The 18,938-nt window shown below is 37.9% G+C and overlaps 1 protein-coding gene across 1 annotated transcript in view; it reads right to left on the bottom strand.

The window, feature by feature from the left end:
* The window catches only part of LOC126100202 (protein transport protein Sec24A), a 150,929-nt gene that overhangs the window by 60,448 nt on the left and 71,543 nt on the right, over positions 1-18,938 (bottom strand). The window contains exon 12 of the mRNA XM_049910762.1: positions 12,600-12,757. Coding sequence (XP_049766719.1) covers positions 12,600-12,757 — 158 coding nt within the window. The remainder of the gene's footprint in view (positions 1-12,599; positions 12,758-18,938) is intronic.

An 18,938-nucleotide genomic window follows, 5' to 3' on the forward strand; every position in this document is an offset into this window, starting at 1 on the left:
TGTTCTATTTGTGCTTGTTCTGGTGGCTGTCTTAAGATTTCGTTTTCCTCTGATTGTTTAATTGATGCGTGTTGGTCTTTGTTTGTTTGCTCTGGGATGTTTGAGTCCATTACTGTGTTTTCTTCTTCTTCTGATTGCACATTATTTTGTTCCAGTATTTGTTGTACTTGTTGTTTGATGTTTTCTAATTCTGACTGGGGTATCCTGTTATTTTTGATTATTACACGGATCTGATCAGCTAGTCGTTGTTCTGTTAAAAATTTTAATTCCGGGTATCTGGTAATAAATGTTGTGTATACTTGTGATCTGTATCCAGTTGTGTTGGTTCCTAGGTTTGTTGCTTGGTAATAACAGAACATGAGGTGTCGATTTACTTCATCTGACCATCTCATCCTCTGTCTTTGTTTTCCTTCTAGGGTGGTTGCAGGAAGCATATCCTGCAAAACACCTCTATTCGGATTTAAATCATTTTCCATGTGGCTAGCAGTGTCGTTACCATTGTGGGCGGGCATAGGGTTCAAGCGTCGTCCCCGACCATGACGGCGCTTGTCCGAGGCTTCTTTAGTTCTGTCCTGAACCAAGTAATCACACTAAAAGGGGGGTTAGCCCTATTAGTGGTTTGTTCTTTTCGTCGCCTTTTACGACTGGCAGAACATACCGGAGGCCTATTATTATTATTATTATTATTATTATTATTATTGACTTTTTTTTCTCAGACTTAAGTCTGGTTAAAAAATGGAACGTGACGCGGACCTCGGTCAAGCGTGACTTCCTTGTAACTGTATGGTATATGTTATATTGCATTTAGGAACTTTCGGGTAATTGAACATGTATCAATAATTACAGATTTTTGTAGTTGTATATATATGTTTGGATGTAGCTGTATTGCATTGATGTACTGGTGAATATTGTGAGGTATGACTCCTGTAGTTGATAGTATAATTGGGATAATGTCGACTTTATCCTGATGCCACATGTCCTTGACTTCCTCAGCCAGTTGGATGTATTTTTCAATTTTTTCTCCTGTTTTCTTCTGTATATTTGTTGTGTTGGGTATGGATATTTCAATTAGTTGTGTTAATTTCTTCTTTTTATTGGTGAGTATGATGTCAGGTTTGTTATGTGGTGTTGTTTTATCTGTTATAATCGTTCTGTTATTATTATTATTATTATTATTATTGTTATTATTATTATTATTATTATTATTAAAATAAAATAAAAATATTAAAAATTATTATTATTATTATATGTAAAAATACTACCTACAGGCTAGCTATTTAATATTAACTATACCTCATTTCAAAAATTATTATTAAACTTAAGTGCCACTTTTTTTATTATGCATTACCCCGAGAATCGACCTCATTAAAGATGTAAAAAGTTATGTTTACTGTTCAATTTAGTCCACTAATAACTCTCCCCTAACTCTCAAGCAACTTTTTCAACTTGGTTACCCAATCACTGAAGACGCAGTACTGCAAAACACCTTTTCCAATACAAAATATCAGCTTAATCTTTTTTATAAGTGGTGCTTGTCAATCTTTAAATTGTATAAGTGCCTGGGAATTGAATTTTGGGCATTTGCCCCAGCATTTATCCTGCGCATTTGCCCCAACTTGTAAATGCCCAGGCATTTTACATAACTATGCTTGACTAAAAGTGATGCCCTGTCATAAGAAAACCAGAATAGCAACTACAAGTAATCATCGCTGGGACCCTTCCAGTATCTCGTCTTCCACTACTGCCGACACCAAGGCCTACTCCATACCGCTCGACAGCCCCATGTCTATGAGCTTAGTCTATATCTTGTCGCTTCACCTGTTACTGCTGGTCTCTGAGCCAATGCTACACCTGCTGCATCTGAGGCTCGAGCGAGGGCCATCGAGAAGAGTCACCTCCAGAGTGACATCATTTGGTCTCTACGTGTCTACCAGGAGTCCCGGATACAGAGCCTTGGCACTTGCACACTGCACACCTGACCAACAACGGTAGTGGCTGGCTGTTCTAGACTAATGCACTAGCAAGGCCACTGGCACTGCTACTGCCAAGAAAGCACACCTGACCAACAACGGTAGTGGCTGGCTGTTCTAGACTAATGCACTAGCAAGGCCACTGGCAGTGAAGACTCATAACAACATTTCCTTTGAGAGCGCAGACATGAAATGAGGTGTTTCGATGATTTGTTTAAATGGGTTCAGACAAACTGTAGTTTGAATGTGGTGTACGTTCATAAAAAGCCAAAGTGTGTGATACAGAGTCCCTTGGTTGCCAACAGGACAAAATTTGCTTTCGTCACTTCTCCCTACTCCCTGCTTCTCAGCTGAGCTGATGTCACTGTTCCCCTCCAACACCTGTGCAGTGCTGAGCTTGAGCAACTGAAAAATACTGACTGCAATAGCTTCTATGGTGCCAATCATGTGTGAAAATGCCAACTAACACAAATAAGAGATCACAATCACAATTCAGTTCAGTTCTCAAACTTCTGCTCATCCTGTGATGTAGTGATGTCTTTCAGCATCATCTCCACGACTGGTCTTGCAGCTGTAATTTCTTCTGGTGTTAACAATTACAGTCAGTTTAATACAATTTATTTAATTATTTAGACATTTAATTCTGGATTAATGTTGTTTCTTGCTTCACCTGAATGTCATCACCTTGTTATATAGCTGATTAAAAGGTCACCCTGTTTTAACCCGGTACTATAATACTTTAACAGTGACCAATTTCTCATTTGCAAACCAACTGGTAAATCATTACAGTTTCCCGATAACCAAATAAAATACTGACCTGCATTCAATCAAAAAATGTTTACTTCAGAAGCACCATAAATGTTTGTATATGGTATTCATACATGTGTGAGAACTGTTATTGCAAACAATAGTTTACAAGATGATAGAACTTAATGTTACATCCTCGTGTTTCACTAAATTGTCAAATTTTAAGCACAGCAGCAGATTGTTGTGGTTGCTAGTTTATAGTTTCCCGGCCAATCATGCACCTCTTGCACAAGCACCGCATGAGTCAAATGTCATGTGATTGATGTAGTGATTTGAGAATTTCTGTGCAAATTCTAGTACCACTCAGCCTTCTACCGTTTCGAACACACGATATTCTAGATATGAGTGTGGGATGGTAAAATCCTACCTACTGCGCATCACAAGTTTGTGTGTGTGTGTGCAGGTTTAAAATAAGTTGCGGGAAAAAACTAGACGCGGCAGTCGAACAGCACCAACAAGTACCTGTCGGGCAATCCACAGATGTGGTAGTGAGTGTGTATGGAAGAATCATGGAATCTATCTGCAGCTTTGTGCTTATTGTGTCACTGACTATTGTTATGTGAAACAAGAACAGTTGAAAATTTACTCATATAGACTCTTGACTCAGCCTTGTTAGAGGCAAGACATTTTTTCAATCTCTTTTTCTGAAAGTCATGGTGTCTAAGCGGACTTTCTTTTGAATGTAAATCAATTTGTTTCCAACATACTACTGTTTGAGAGAATTACTGAAGTTACATATTATGATGAAACTGATAAATTTTATTGTGCCTGAAAGTCAAATACATTGTCGATTGACGAAATGTAAAGTTTGTATGGCTACTTATTTCACTAGTAGAAAGAGGCTTCGAAGTTCCTGTACCTAGCGTTATTCGACGGAGAAGAAATCAAGAGAATTTCCAGCAGCTGGCTACCCAGTAAAGAAGAGTGGCTGCAAACCACAAGTAAGTCATCTTGTAAACAAGTGGAATGTCATTTGAGGAAATAAATCAGTATAACCCAGACCCACACTCACACACTCACTTTAACTCATCAAAACATTAGAACTTGGCAACGTGTGTGTGTGTGTGTGTGTGTGTGTGTGTGTGGGGGGGGGGGGGGGGGGGGGGGGGGACAGGAATTTTCAGTCAAAAACAAGAAAAGCTGCTGTTGCATGTTGCCCTAGCAACCAAACATAATACAAAAAGGGATTTACTCTGAGACATTGGAATATGTTCAAGTATCTAATGGAGCAAATTTGAATGAAAAATGGTGAAGACATGAAAAATTCACAATGATTAAACAGCAAAGAAGATTTCGACTTATTTGTCTATGAGAATAGAATGCTTCAACCAAGAAGATCCAGTGCGGGGAATTACTGCTCTCACACATGTCGCGGGGACGCAGACGCGGAAACCAATGTTCTAAATCCGATGCCGCTGGCACCAACTACTGTTCACCCATGCTGACCTGCCTCCAAATCCGCTCACCTACACTATGAGAATTCTACGCCTGGTGAGTGTGATACAAAACTTTATTACTTTAGTACGAAGTGGTATAAGATACTGTTGAGTGAACTTACTTTGTGTAGTTATCATATTTAAAGATGGCTTTAAATGCTTACAAGAGCTAAAGCATACACGAGCATGGAGAATATATAACAGGCTGGGAAAACTCAAGACCCAGCTATGATCATGAAAATTAGCAAAGAAGTGCTTGACTGGGCTGAGTTGGTAAATTTAATCAAAGCTCAAAGTGTGACTCTAAGGAAAGAACTACACTTAATAAATTCTCAATTAAATACCCAGAATGAAGCTTTAAATGCTCAGAGGGAAACTCTAAATATTCAAATGACGAATTTAGGTTTCTTAAGACCAAGGTCGACTCTCAAAGTGAAGAATTTAGTAATCTGCGTGAAGGCATAGGCGCTTCGATGACTGAGTTCGACACTATAAGTACTAAAATAGAGGATTTAAAAGGTAGATCTAAAGAATGAGTTGACAAACTCTTCGACTACTCACATAAATCATATGTTTACCGACCTTAGTCAGAAACAAAATGATACCTTTCAGGATTTGTAAAAAAGTTTAGAACTTAACATTGAGAACAAATGTAATAGTGTAGGATCGGAACTTATCCAAAAGTTAAGATCCTTTGCAAGAGTGTACAGTATTAAGGATAATGATGTAAGGCACAGGTTGTATACTTTGTAAGAGAGTAGATAAACAGAATGAGTTAATGCCAGTCATTCAATCACAACTTGAAGGTGTCAAGAAACGGGTAAATAATAAAGGGAGAAAGAAATTTCAAAGAAAAAGTAGCTAACTCTGATATTGTAAATGTAATTAGTTTGGAGGAACAATTTGAGGAAATTATGGATCAAAAAGTTACTGATAGAATAACATCTGGGAATTTATCGCCAATTCCTTTATTCCTTCTTCTGAACTTAACGATACCAGGAAGGATATGGATGACCTGTGGAAAGAGATTGAGCTTATCCAAGATAAAGTAGAGAAAAGGGTATCTTCACCTAACATTGTATTAACTAGCGAAGCTGTGACTGATTTACAATGGGGAGCTAATTCAGGGTTATCTAGACAATTGCCTTAATTTAAGCCAGACGGAGATGTACATCCAACCCATTTCTTAAAAAGGTTTAACCAAACATTACCAAAAAATTGGGAAGATACTAAGAAGATCGAATTTGCTGTGGGGTACCTTCTAGGGGAATTCTCAGAATAGGGTACAGTAAATACTGAGAATTTTTCGTCTTGGGAGGACTTTCAAAATTAATTTAAAGAGAAATTCTGGTCTGCCAGTGCTCAAGAAAAGTTGATATCAGATATATATGAGACACAAAATATTACAATAATACTTGGGGTACTGTGAGGAAATATTTCGATTGGCATTTAACACAAGCAAAGTATTTAAATAAGCCAATGGAAGAACAGGGTTTGGTACATATTTTAATTACACGATTGCCCATCTATTCGAGAAAAGACATCTTATAATAGTGGTTGGAAAATGGTAGAAGAGTTGCTGTCTTTTGTTGATGCAATAACTAATGACTGCAACGAAACTTTATTCCAAAGTGAAAGAATAGCAGGAATAATTTTAAAAGGCATAAGGCAAACTTAGCAAAAGTACACCAGTGTAATAAGAAAAGTTGTAATGGTAATTATCAAAAGAAGCATCCACATTCAAATTTAGATCCAGTAACTTCTCAAGAATTTGTACCAAGTAACCAAAAAACACAAAGTAGAATGTAGTACCTTGTTGCGGTAACCAACCCGTAATTAGTAGTAATGAGGAAAACGTCGTTCGACCTGGATCCACGACCGGGGCCCAGGTCATGGAAATACATTAGGAGGCCGTAATCCATATAAGTATGTTAACTTTATGCACAAAATACCCACAAAGGAGGTTGTTATTTGAAGATCCAAGCTTAGCTACTAATAACCCACAACATGTAATAGCAGGGACAGTAAAAAATTCCAAGGTTAACATATTTATAGATTTGGGAAGTGAGGTATCACTCATCTCAAACGCATTTTTTAACTCTATACAGAATAAACAGCACTTACTGTTATTGCCAGTGACTGGAGTATACATAATCGAGATAACTGGAACAAAAAGTAAACTTCTAAAATACAAAACTCAAGTGAACTGCAGTATTGAAAATATGTTATTTTGTCAAATTCTGATGATAGTAGAGAATATTAATAGAGGCGTACTGTTTGGTTTAGGTTGGTTGTTAGAGTTTAAAGTCATCTTAAGCTTTGACGATCATCATCTTTGTTTTGGTAAAGGGGACAGTAGATGCTGGACACTTTTTGTGACAAATAGTCACTTTGAGGAACAAACAACAGAGCGTCAGTGTCTGCGATTAACAGCTGCAACACAATTATTGCTAAAAATTGATAATGTTGATCAAGGAACACATTGAACTGATACACAAGACATAGTTACTAACTCTCTAATATTAACCGATCAACAAAGACGAGATTTGTATAAAATTTTAATGGAGTATGAAGTGGTATTTTCCGATTGTCCACGGAATATCAGCAACTATATTTTTAAGCTCAAAATCAAAGATGACACTCCATTCTTTTGCAAAACTTATCCAAAACCAGTGAGTTTGAAGGAAGCAGTTCGGGATGAGATTAACAAAATGATTGATGATAATTTTATAGAATGAAATTCCAGTGTAATGAATAATCCTCTGGTAGTGGTGAAGAAAGCTTCAGGCTACGATTAGTCTTAGATGCTCGTACATTGAATTGACATATAGAGATGGAGAGGGACCGGCCGATTAATATCGACAAACTGTTAACCAAATTTGAAAAGGCAAGATTCTTTAGCACGATGTATTTGACTGCTGGATGTTGGCAGATAAAATTACATCCAGAATCCAAAAAGTATACAGCCTTTTTGTTTGATGGAAAATCATATCATTTCAATGTATTGCCATTTGGATTTAATATCTCTGTGTCCGTATTTATACGTGTGTTAGATGAAGCACTAGGGAGAAACTTATTGAGGGATTTGATAATATATGTAGACAATATTCTAATAATATCAGCTACTTGGGAGGAACACTAACTTTGTGCAATACTCTGAAAAAATTTAAAGAGAACGGTATTACGGGGAAGCTGTCAAAATCGTTTTTTGCGTGCCTAGAACTTAAGTTCTTAGGACACACTGTAGGGGCAGAGGGAATTAAATCAGACCCTGAATGCATAAAAGCTATCAAAGAATGTCCGCACCCCAGAAATGTAAGACAATTAAAAGGATTTATAGGTATGGCCGGATACTATCGACAGTACGTACAAGGGCAGGAGTTAAATGACCCAAGAACTATACGTTTATCAAAAAATGGAGTACCGTGGACTTGGCCTCAAGGTGCAAATGATGCATTTGAAAACGTTACAAGAGCGCTTCTTGAGGCACCCATATTACATCATCCAGTTATGGGCGAACCGTTTAAAATTTTGACACATGCATCTGATTACAGTATTACTGCCGAACTTTTCCAAGGAGAATAATGGGATCCGAGTAATGTAGAACACAGAACCATAGCTTTTGCTAGCCGAAGCCTAAATAAGCACGAACTAAATTACACAGCTACCTAAAAAGAACTATTGGTGACTGTGTGGAGTATTCAAAAGTTTCCTCCAAAACAGTTTTCCTGCACCGAATTCCCTTAAAATCTAAACTATCCTATAATCATACTGCTAACAGAAAGTGATGTCTAGACAAAATAAATTGAATAGAGTATTACTTTTGTGGAAGATATAATATGATGTGATTGACTGAACAATTGTACCGAAGTGTATAACTTTTCTATTTTGTATAGAGAATTTTATACCTTTTATGAGATGTGAAACAGATGGGAGGGTTTGCATAAATTTTGAAAGAGGTGGGTATTGTAGCTAAAAGCTTGATTTAAAAGAACAGATAAATCATGACTAACACAAAACACACATCACACCTTTCAAACAATCCTCACAAACAAGTGTGCCTGATTCTTCTTCATTTGCCGTTTCCATAGGGCTGCTAGGATTTCCTTCAGGGACCTCAAAGGGTGATGGTGGGATAAGTCCATTCTGTAGGAGATGATTTAACACCAAAACTGCTCTAGCTTCTTACTCAAGTACCTGAGAGGTAGGGATCCTAGGGAAAGGGGGTGGGAAGGGTTTTTCTGTCTTTGGGGCTATCTTCTCTCTCTTCTTCAATACTAACAACCACATCTATTTTTTCTAATCATATTACACAAACACACACCCACATATACACAAATATACACTTCTACACAAACGTTAAATTATATAAGACATAGCCTGTCATGATGTGAGAACCACCAGGTGGTGTAGGGGAAAATCTGTGTACATAGGATATTATGCGCACACATATGGGGAGTTATGACGGTCCCACATTGAATATACATAAGAAGAGGTGCACATACATAATGAACGATTATAAAGTAGTAATGAATATAATAGAGGGAAACATTCCACGTGGGAAAAATATATCTAAAAACGAAGATGATGTAAATTACCAAACGAAAGTGCTGGCATGTTGATAGACCCACAAACAAACACAAACATACACACAAAATTCAAGCTTTCGCAACCAACGGTTGCTTCATCAGGAAAGAGGGGAGGAGAGGGAAAGACGAAAGGATGTGGGTTTTAAGGGAGAGGGTAAGAAATCATTCCAATCCCGGAAGCAGAAAGACTTACCTTAGGGGGAAAAAAAAGGACAGGTATACACATGAGAACAGCGAGAAACTTAACATCGGGATTGATGGTCACGAAGTCAATGAAGTTAAGGAATTCTGCTACCTGGGCAGTAAAATAACCAACGACAGTCGGAGCAAAGAGGACATCAAAAGCAGACTTGCTATGGCAAAAAAGGCATTTCTGGCCAAGAGAAGTCTACTAATACCAAATACCGGCCTTAATTTGAGGAAGAAATTTCTGAGGATGTACGTCTGGAGTACAGCATTGTATGGTAGTGAAACATGGACTGTGGGAAAACCGGAACAGAAGACAATCAAAGCATTTGAGATGTGGTGCTATAGACGAATGTTGAAAATTAGGTGGACTGATAAGGTAAGGAATGAGGAGGTTCTACGCAGAATCGGAGAGGAAAGGAATATGTGGAAAACACTGATAAGGAGAAGGGACAGGATGATAGGACATCTGCTAAGACATGAGGGAATGACTTCCATGGTACTAGAGGGAGCTGTAGAGGGCAAAAACTGTAGAGGAAGACAGAGATTGGAATACGTCAAGCAAATAATTGAGGACGTAGGTTGCAAGTGCTACTCTGAGATGAAGGTGTGTGTGTGTGTGTGTGTGTGTGTGTGTGTGCGCGCGCGCACGCGCATGCGAGCGAGTGTATACCTGTTCTTTTTTCCCCCTAAGGTAAGTCTTTCCGCTCCCGGGATTGGAATGACTCCTTACCCTCTCCCTTAAAACCCACATCCTTTCGTCTTTCCCTCTCCTTCCCTCTTTCCTGATGAAGCAACCGTTGGTTGCGAAAGCTTGAATTTTGTGTGTATGTTTGTGTGTCTATCAACAAGCCAGCACTTTCGTTTGGTAAGTTACATCATCTTCGTTTTTAGATATAAAGTAGTAATGAGTAATGGATAAGTAAAAGAGAGGCATGAGCAAAGAAAGAAAACTAAAGTAGAATTAGTCAGGTTGATCATTAAGCAACGTCAGTGCAATAAAGTCTCTGATGAATTTAAGGATAGTGGGATGTAAGTAGTATATATAGACGTAATATCTATTGAAAGTATAGAAGTTGATAAGTAGAGGAGGACTCTAGGGAGTGAATGATATATTGAAGAATGAATGTGAAGTTTAAAATAGATTTATAGCTTTGCCGGAAGATACTTAATTATGGTATACATAGAAATGTGTATTAGAGTAATGAACCATGAGGCCTACTCAGAAAGGATAAGGGGGGCGTACTGAAACTAATTCTAGACGCAGAGGTAATAACTTTCAGTTCATGGTGCTCGCAGTGTTCTACACGTGCAGTCACGATGTCTCGTTCTCAGTGCTTCTTATTGTATGATACATAAGCTTCACCTTGCCATGATGCACAATGTTTCCAGTCTGGTAGGCAATGTCATATTCATATATTGTGTCAGGTGGATGGCAATACCAAAGCTACCAACAAGTGCATGTCATGTCAACATTATCATTACAGCCTGCACGAGTGAAGGTTCGCATTTCCGTGTCGCAGAAATCTGCTGCTGTGGAACACAGGCAGCAGAACAATTTTTTAATCCAATTAAAAGGTCTCAAAATCAATTAAATTCTAGTTAGACACAGGTGTGTCTGCTTTCCTTAACAATAAAGATGCATGGGAAAGCACTGGCAGTTCACTGCTAGAGAAGCCTACTCCTACACTATGTGATCAAAGGTATCCAGACACCTGGCTGAAAATGATTTACAAGTTTGTGGCGCCCTCCATCGGTAATGCTGGAATTCAATATGGTATTGGCCCACCCTTAGCATTGATGACAACTCCCACTCTCACAGGCATACATTCAATCAGATGCTGGAAGGTTTCTTGTGCAATAGCAGCCCATTCTTCACGGAGTGCTGCACTGAGGAGAGGTATTGATGTCAGTCAGTGAGGCCTGGCACAAAGTCAGCATTCTAAAACATTCCAAAGATGTTCTATAGAATTTAGGTCAGCACTCTGTGCAGACTAGTCCATTACAGAGATGTTATTGTCGTGTAACCACTCCGCCACAAGCCATGCATTATGAACAGGTGCTCAATCATGTTGAAAGATGCAATCACCAACCCCAAATTGCTCTTCAACAGTTGGAAACAAGAAGCTTAAATCATCAATGTAGGCCTGTCCTGTGATAGTGCCATGCAAAACAACAAGGTGTGCAAGCTTCCTCCATGAAAAACACAACCACACCGTAACACCATTGCCTCCGAATTTTACTGTTGGCACTACATATGCTGGCAGACTACGTTCACCAGGCATTCACCATACCCACACCCTGCCATCAGATCGCCACATTTGCCACTCCACACAATGTTTTTCACTGTTCAATCATCCAATGTTTAGACTCCTTACACCAAGTGGGGCGTCGTTTGGCATTTACCAGCATGATATGTGGCTTATGAGCAGCTGCTTGACCATGAAATCCAAGTTTTCTCACCTCCTGCCTAAGTGTCATAGTACCTGCAGTGGATCCTGATGCAGTTTGGAATTCCTGTGTGCTGGTCTGGATATATGGCTGCCTATTACACATTACTACCCTTTTCAACTGTCGGCGGTCTCTGTCAATCAACAGATGAGGTTGGCCTGTACGCTTTTGTGCTGTACGTGTCCCTTCACATTTCCACTTCACTATCACATCAGAAACACTGGACCTAGGGATGTTTAGGAGTTTGGAAATCTTGCGTACACACATGATATAAGTGACACCCAATCACCTGACCACGTTCGAAGTACGTGAGTTCCGTGGAGTGACCTATTCTGCTCTTTCACGATGTCTAATGACTACTGAGGTCGCTGTTATGGAGTACCTGGCAGTAGGTGGCAGCACAATGCATCTAATAGTAAAAACATAAGTTTTTGGGGGTGTCCAGATACTTTAATCACAGGGTGTAGTGCTAAAATTTACACCACAGTGAAGTCCATATGTTTCCATCACTTGTACATAACAAAATAAGTAAAGAAATCTACACATCATCAGAATTCTTCATAGTCAAAACCATCTACTTTCATTTCTTAGTAGAAGCATTAGCAAAGAATCTAAACTAAACACACTGTGCAAAATTAAGAGCTGCAACTGCTCCAGTGGCAATGTTGATAGAAAACTGGTTACTGCTCGAGAGGTATTTTACTACTTTCTGATCTATTTGTAAAGAGCATACTCCACTGATTAATGGCAGCATACAAAGCAAGTGATTTTCATAAAAACAAGGCCTTGTCCCTGCATCAGCACACCTGCCATTCTATAGAAGTTGGAAATTACTCTATGGAATGTGCTTGTCTTAACTTCTGCTAAACTTTACTTCAGTCACTTTTTTAAAAATAGCTAATACCCAATAGAAAATAATGTGTGGTTTTTGTACTCCAATTGTTTGGCTAAAACAAATACCAAAGGTTACACACTTCACCACCACAAACTTGTGGAATCAATTCCAGAGCATCTAAACAATACTCTGACAACAAAATTGAATATTTTATCAGCCACCAAGTATCAAACATACACTAATTGACAGTTATATACATGACAGCACAAACACTTTTGCAGAGAACTACACCCAGAAGAAAGACTAACTTGTATGTGTTTCTTACAATTAACTTGTGGGCAGCCTGCAGGGCAGCACCCAGCACTGATTGGCTGTCATGAGACACCGAGAATTTCTGAGGCAGCTGCTGCAACAGGTCTCTCACGAGCTCTCGACATTCGGCAAGGTTGACGAGCAGATTGTCAGGACATGGCAGGAAAACATCTGCAACCATAAATTTCATGCAGATTACATACTTAAGAACACAAACATATCATGAAAAAGAAGATGAATTGCTTTGAGACAGCCTCTGTATCCAACTGTAATTAATAATCCCTCCAAAACCTCCAATCATGTCGGTTGTTACAAGTGTGACACACTCAGGAGTGAAAAATTGATGTCATAAAAATCTTAACAAAAATTGGTTGACCAAAAACAAAGTAAAGTATGCTTTGAAGGCATATCAATAATACCTGCCACAACAGCTGAGAACACAAACAAACTCTACTCTGATGAAAGCAGTTTGAATCTAGATGATTAAAGGAATTTTCATCATCAGCATTTGACCAAAAAGGACTGTAAGTAACATACACTGCTGGATCACTATTTGACACCAGCGTTTTGCATTCAGTAATGTCTCCAGCACTGAGAAGTGTGGCACTGTTTGTGGCAAATCCATCCACAGGATCAGAACATTATTTGAGAGGAGATATGTTATATGTAGGAACAAGGCAAAATTGGTTTACTTTACGGCCAATTTGAATTTTGTTTTCCACTAATTTTTGTGTTAATTGCTGTCCATTTATTTCTGAAACACATAAGTCATCCATTTTTGTCTTATTTATTTATTTACTGATTGTCTAAGTATTTAAAGGCATTACTGCCTCATTTTTCAGTTTTATGTTGAATGTCAAAAACTTACCTATCAGTGGTACATCACATTTATGTACAGAAACATTTCAGAAAAGAAGAACAAGAAGAAGAAGAAGAATGGAAAAAAGAAACATTTACATATCAAATCTATTAAATGAACCCAATTAAAGAAAAAATTTCTATAACCACACATTTGAAAGGTTTTCAAAAGGAAAGATTGCCGTAACTACAAAGTTTTCTTCTGGAATATTATGCTGACCATCTGGCAACAGTTTTTTATTGTCTGAAAACACACTATATTTGAAAACTGAGGACAAACTGCATTCAGTACAACTGTAGACATTTGACAATGTCCACATTTACTGCTTGCATGAAAGTTGCTTTACCACTAAGTTCTAAAGGGAATTTGTATCCCTTAAGCAAATCTACACTCTGATCAGTGAATCAAGTTCATCATTATCATCCTGTCTGAAATAAGAAATTTGGACTGTGAACAGAATTGTACAGATCTGTTGTCATCCAAGCTGTTAGTGCAGTATGAAGGTACAACACATGGTGTTTCATTGTTCTGACAAAGTATTTGTCCCATCATACTTCTCAAAACCTTGCTGGTTTCAACACCAAAAATTCCTTTTCTCACAATAATGCAATCTTGAAACTCTTAATTACAAAAGAATCGTTTAGCCCATTAGGGAAAATTGAAACCTGCATGCTCAATTTGAAATATGTTACATGCCAAAGCATGATTGAGCTGTCCAGTAAATCGAGTACAATAGTTGCAAATGCATTTGGACTTAATGCACGAAGTTAGAAATTAATTTTGAGGGAAGTGCTGATTTTGATTTAAAAAAATTAACCGAAAGTTCATTCAAAATATCGAGGTCTAGTTTTAATTGAGACATTTATCACCTTGTTGATCACATTGCCTAGCAACACTGTAAAGCAGCTTAATTCATTAGAACGATTTATGACGTAGTAAGGCCCATCACATACACAAAATGTTACACGAAGTTTGCTGACCGCATGAGAGTGTTTTTCTTTCCATATATGCCTTTCTGTTCATACATGCCAATAACCTGGTAGTTTCAAAAGCTAAACTATTAACAGTTGTGCAACTTAATTGATTGTCCAACACCACTACAGAACTTCTTGTATTGTGTCTCTTCACAAGAAATCTCAAGAAGCCAGGATAAACAAGAAGAAGAAAAAGACTATTTTCGTGGTATGTAAGTAAGTAAGTGTGTGTGTGTGTGTGTGTGTGTGTGTGTGTGTGTGTGTGTGTGTGAACACCAAATATGACACTTTCAAAGTCCAGTTATATTCATCTTTTTATTCCTCAGCACAGCATTCACTCAAAATATAAAACTAAAGTAAAACATTAAAAATTTTTATTGAGCGATTGAAGAAGAGTGGCTAGTAGGCAGCATCACAACACAACAGAAAGAGTACGCAGAAAAGCGTAAAATGAATATGTTTTACAACAAAAAATTTTAAGACCTGAAGATGACAGCATAGTCTGTTGAAACCAGATGGCTTGATTAAAAAATAAATATTTTACGTGATTTTGGATGTTGAATGGTTTTTAACAATTAAAACAGATCACCCTTCAGTTCTCCCAAAATTAAATCAAATCCAACATAGATGGAATGAAACAGCACAATAATGGGTAAGGAACAAGAGGCACAGTGATGAAAACCAGCCAGTGATGAACGAAGAATAAAAATTTAATTGTATTCAGTCTGCCTTTTATTCTTTTTCAACAGACATCTATTTTCTTTGGGCCAGCCCAGGATTACTGAATTATTTCTATATAAAAAATATTAGCAAGCTCTTACTATGAGGCATAGTGATTGTATTGTTTTTGCAGAACAAATGCAGATTTTTAGTTCAACTTTCAATCTTTGACAATCAGAAATGAGTAGCTATGTGATATGCGGAGTTTTCTTTTCATTACCAAGTGTTGAAGTTGGGAGAACTGTTTATTCTTAGATTTGTGTCTAAGTCTTCTTTGCTTTATTAGTCACAGATAGCAGCAGTATTTGATTGTAGCAGTGAATTAAATTGGGCAGATACCAAATTCTAAGCCTTAATCATGACTTTTGCACTGGAACATTGACTGCATCAGGGGATTTTTATATTAGATTTCTAATACAGTTGGTTTACAAAAAAGAGAGAGAGAGAGTAATTTTTTTTTTTAAATACATGAGCGAACTTATGAATGAAATTTCTTCCATTAACTCCAGAGGAGAACAAGGCAAGTGGCATAACCCAATTTCCCAGAAACTTCGCTCAGTGGAAAAGGAGCCAAAATAAGTTAACGTGTTCCAGCTTATCTGTAGATACTCTACCGTTTCTAAGGACAGGAGCATCAAAGTTTTAGACGTAATTCAGATGCCTTTCAGCATGTGATAAGCTCAGCCAAACTGGTGGCACAGTGACTAGCGTCACGGCCTCCAAATTTTGCATTCTGTTTTTGAAACCCAATTATTGTCTACTATTTTATTTTTTGTTTACCTACCCATGCCCATAGAAGGTTACTACATGAATGCTTCTTAACAACTTAGGGCATTATATTTATTGTAAAATTACAACTAGGTTTCACAGTTTGTGTCATACATTTATAATAAACGTGTGTGTGCGCACTATTTTCAGGTTGTTTTTTTTTTATCAGTTCTTAACTCTTATATTTTATTTTTATGCTTATACTTCAGGGAGATTTGTTGCATTCCCTTGGATGATACAAATCATATAAACATTCTTAACATAGAAATTCTGTACACCAGAAGCACCACACGAAGGCAGGTTTGCCATGGTGACATTGCTTTGTGCGGTCTTACTCGGGAAAGAAATATTAACATTGATGACTATTTCACACGTCTGCAATAATTTCACAGCAAACCACATGTAATGGGTCACTTTTTTTAAAACTGGCACTTGCAACTGATTATCAATCAAGATTCACTACAGTAATTTAACAAAAAAAAAAAATTATTCCATTTTTTTTTTAATTCATCCACCGAACACACAATTAGTAGATGAAGGAGGACACCATTATTCTGATATACAATGGGAAATATTCATGCAGTAATCTACAGGCACAGGTAGATAAATAAAAAACAAAAATAAAGATAATAACCAGGTTTCAAACATGGGGTGTGAAAGTGTAATGCTGCAATACTAACCACCATGCCACTGCTTCAACTGAACTATTTACTCAAAAACTTTATTTGTTGTTATTTCAGAAATCCTCCCCTCCATGAAAAATGAACCTTGCCATTGGTGGGGAGGCTTGCGTGCCTCAGCCATACAGATAGCCGTACCGTAGGTGCAACCACAACGGAGGGGTATCTGTTGAGAGGCCAGACAAACATGTGGTTCCTGAATAGGGGCAGCAGCCTTTTCAGTAGTCTGGATGATTGATCTGGCCTTGTAACAGTAACCAAAATGGCCTTGCTGTGATGGTATTGCGAACAGCTGAAAGCAAGGGGAAACTACAGCTGTGATTTTTCCCCGAGGGCATGCAGCTTTACTGTATGGTTAAATGGTGGTGGCGTCCTCTTGGGTAGAATATTCCGGAGGTAAAATAGTTCCCCTTTCGGATCTCCGGGTGGGGACTACTCAGGAGGATGTCATTATTAGGAGAAAGAAAACTGGCATTCTACGGATCGGAGCATGCAATGTCAAATCCCTTAATTGGGCAGGTAGGTTAGAAAACTTAAAAAGGGAAATGGATATGTGAAAGTTAGATATAGTGGAAATTAGTGAATTTCAGTGGCAGGAGGAACACTACTTTTGGCAGGTGAATATACACAAAATCAAATAGGGGTAGCTTTAATAATGAAAAAAAAAAATAGGAATGTGGATAAGCTACTATGAACAGCATAGTGAACACATTATTGTAGCCAAGATGGACACTAAGCCCACGCCTACCACAGCAGTAAAAGTTCATATGCCAACTAGCTCCGCAGAAGACAAAGAGATTGAAGAATTGTACAATGAGATAAAAGAAATTATTCAAATACTGAAGTGAGGTGAAAATTTAATAGTCATGGGGGATTGGAAATCGACAATAGGAAAAGGGAGAGAACGAAAAGTAGTGGGTGAATATGGAATGGGGGTAAGGAATGAAAGAGGAAGCCACCTGGTAGAATTTTGCACAGAGCATAACTTAATCATAGCTAACACTTTGTTTAATAATCCTGAAACAAGGTTAAATACATGGAAGAGGTCTGGAGACACTGGAAGTTTTCAGATAGATTATATAATGGTAAGACAGATTTAGGAACCATGTTTTAAATTTTAAGACATTGTAAGACAGGGGCAAATGTGGTCTCTGACCACAATCTGTTGATCATGAGCTGTAGATTAAAACTGAACAAACTGCAAAAAGGTGGAAATTTAAGGAGATGGGTCCTGGATAAATTGAAAGAACCAGAGGTTGTAGAGAGTTTCAGAGAGAGCATTAGGAAACAATTGAAGGCAGCAGACGACTAGTAGAAATCCTTGGGTAACTGAAGAGAGATTGAATTTAATTGATGACACGAGAAAATATAAAAATGCAGTAAATGAAGTAGGCAAAAAGGAATACAAACGTCTCAAAAAAGATATCTACAAGAAGTGCAAAATGGCTAAGCAGTGATTGCTAGAGGACAAATTTAAGGATGTAGAGGCATGTATCACTAGGGGTAAGACAGATACTGCCTACAGGAAAATTAAAGAGACCTTTCGAGAAAAAAGAACCACTTGTATGAATATCAAGAGCTCAGATGGTAACCAGTTCTAAGCAAAGAAGGGAAAGCAGAAAGGTGGAAGAAGTATATAGACGGTTTATACAAGGGCAATGTACTTGAGGGCAATATTATGGAAATGGAAGAGGATGTAGATGAAGATTAAATGGGAGATGTGTTATTGCATGAAGAGTTTGAGAGAGCACTGAAAGACCTAAGTTGAAACAAGGCCCCGGGAGTAGACAACATTCCATTAGACCTACTGAAAGCCTTGGCAGAGCCAACCATGACAAAACTCTTCCATCTAGTGAGCAAGAGATATGAGACAGGCGAAATACCCTCAGACTTCAAGAAGAATATAATAATTCGAATAGCAAAGAAAGCAGGTGTTGACAGGTGTGATAATTACCCAACTATTAGTTTAATAAGTCACAGCTGCAGAATACTAACATGAATTCTTTACAGATGAATGGAAAACCAGGGAGAAGCTGACCTTGGGGAAGATCAGTTTGGATTCTGTAGAAATGTTGGAACACGTGAGGCAATACTGACAATGTTGACTGGAATACTCTTTTTCAAATTCTGAAGGTGGCAGAGGTGAAATACAGGGAGCGAAAGGCTATTTACAATTTGTACAGAAACCAGATGGCAGTTATAAGAGTCAAGGATTATGAAAGACAAGCAGTGGTTGGGGGGGGGGGGGGGGGGGGATCCCTAGGGTTATTCAATCTGTATATTGAGCAAGCAGTAAAGGAAACTAAAGAAAAATTTGGAGTAGGAATTAAAATCCATTGAGAAGAAATAAA

The sequence above is a fragment of the Schistocerca cancellata genome, chromosome 9, assembly GCF_023864275.1.
Source record: "Schistocerca cancellata isolate TAMUIC-IGC-003103 chromosome 9, iqSchCanc2.1, whole genome shotgun sequence".
NCBI classification, from domain to species: domain Eukaryota; kingdom Metazoa; phylum Arthropoda; class Insecta; order Orthoptera; family Acrididae; genus Schistocerca; species Schistocerca cancellata.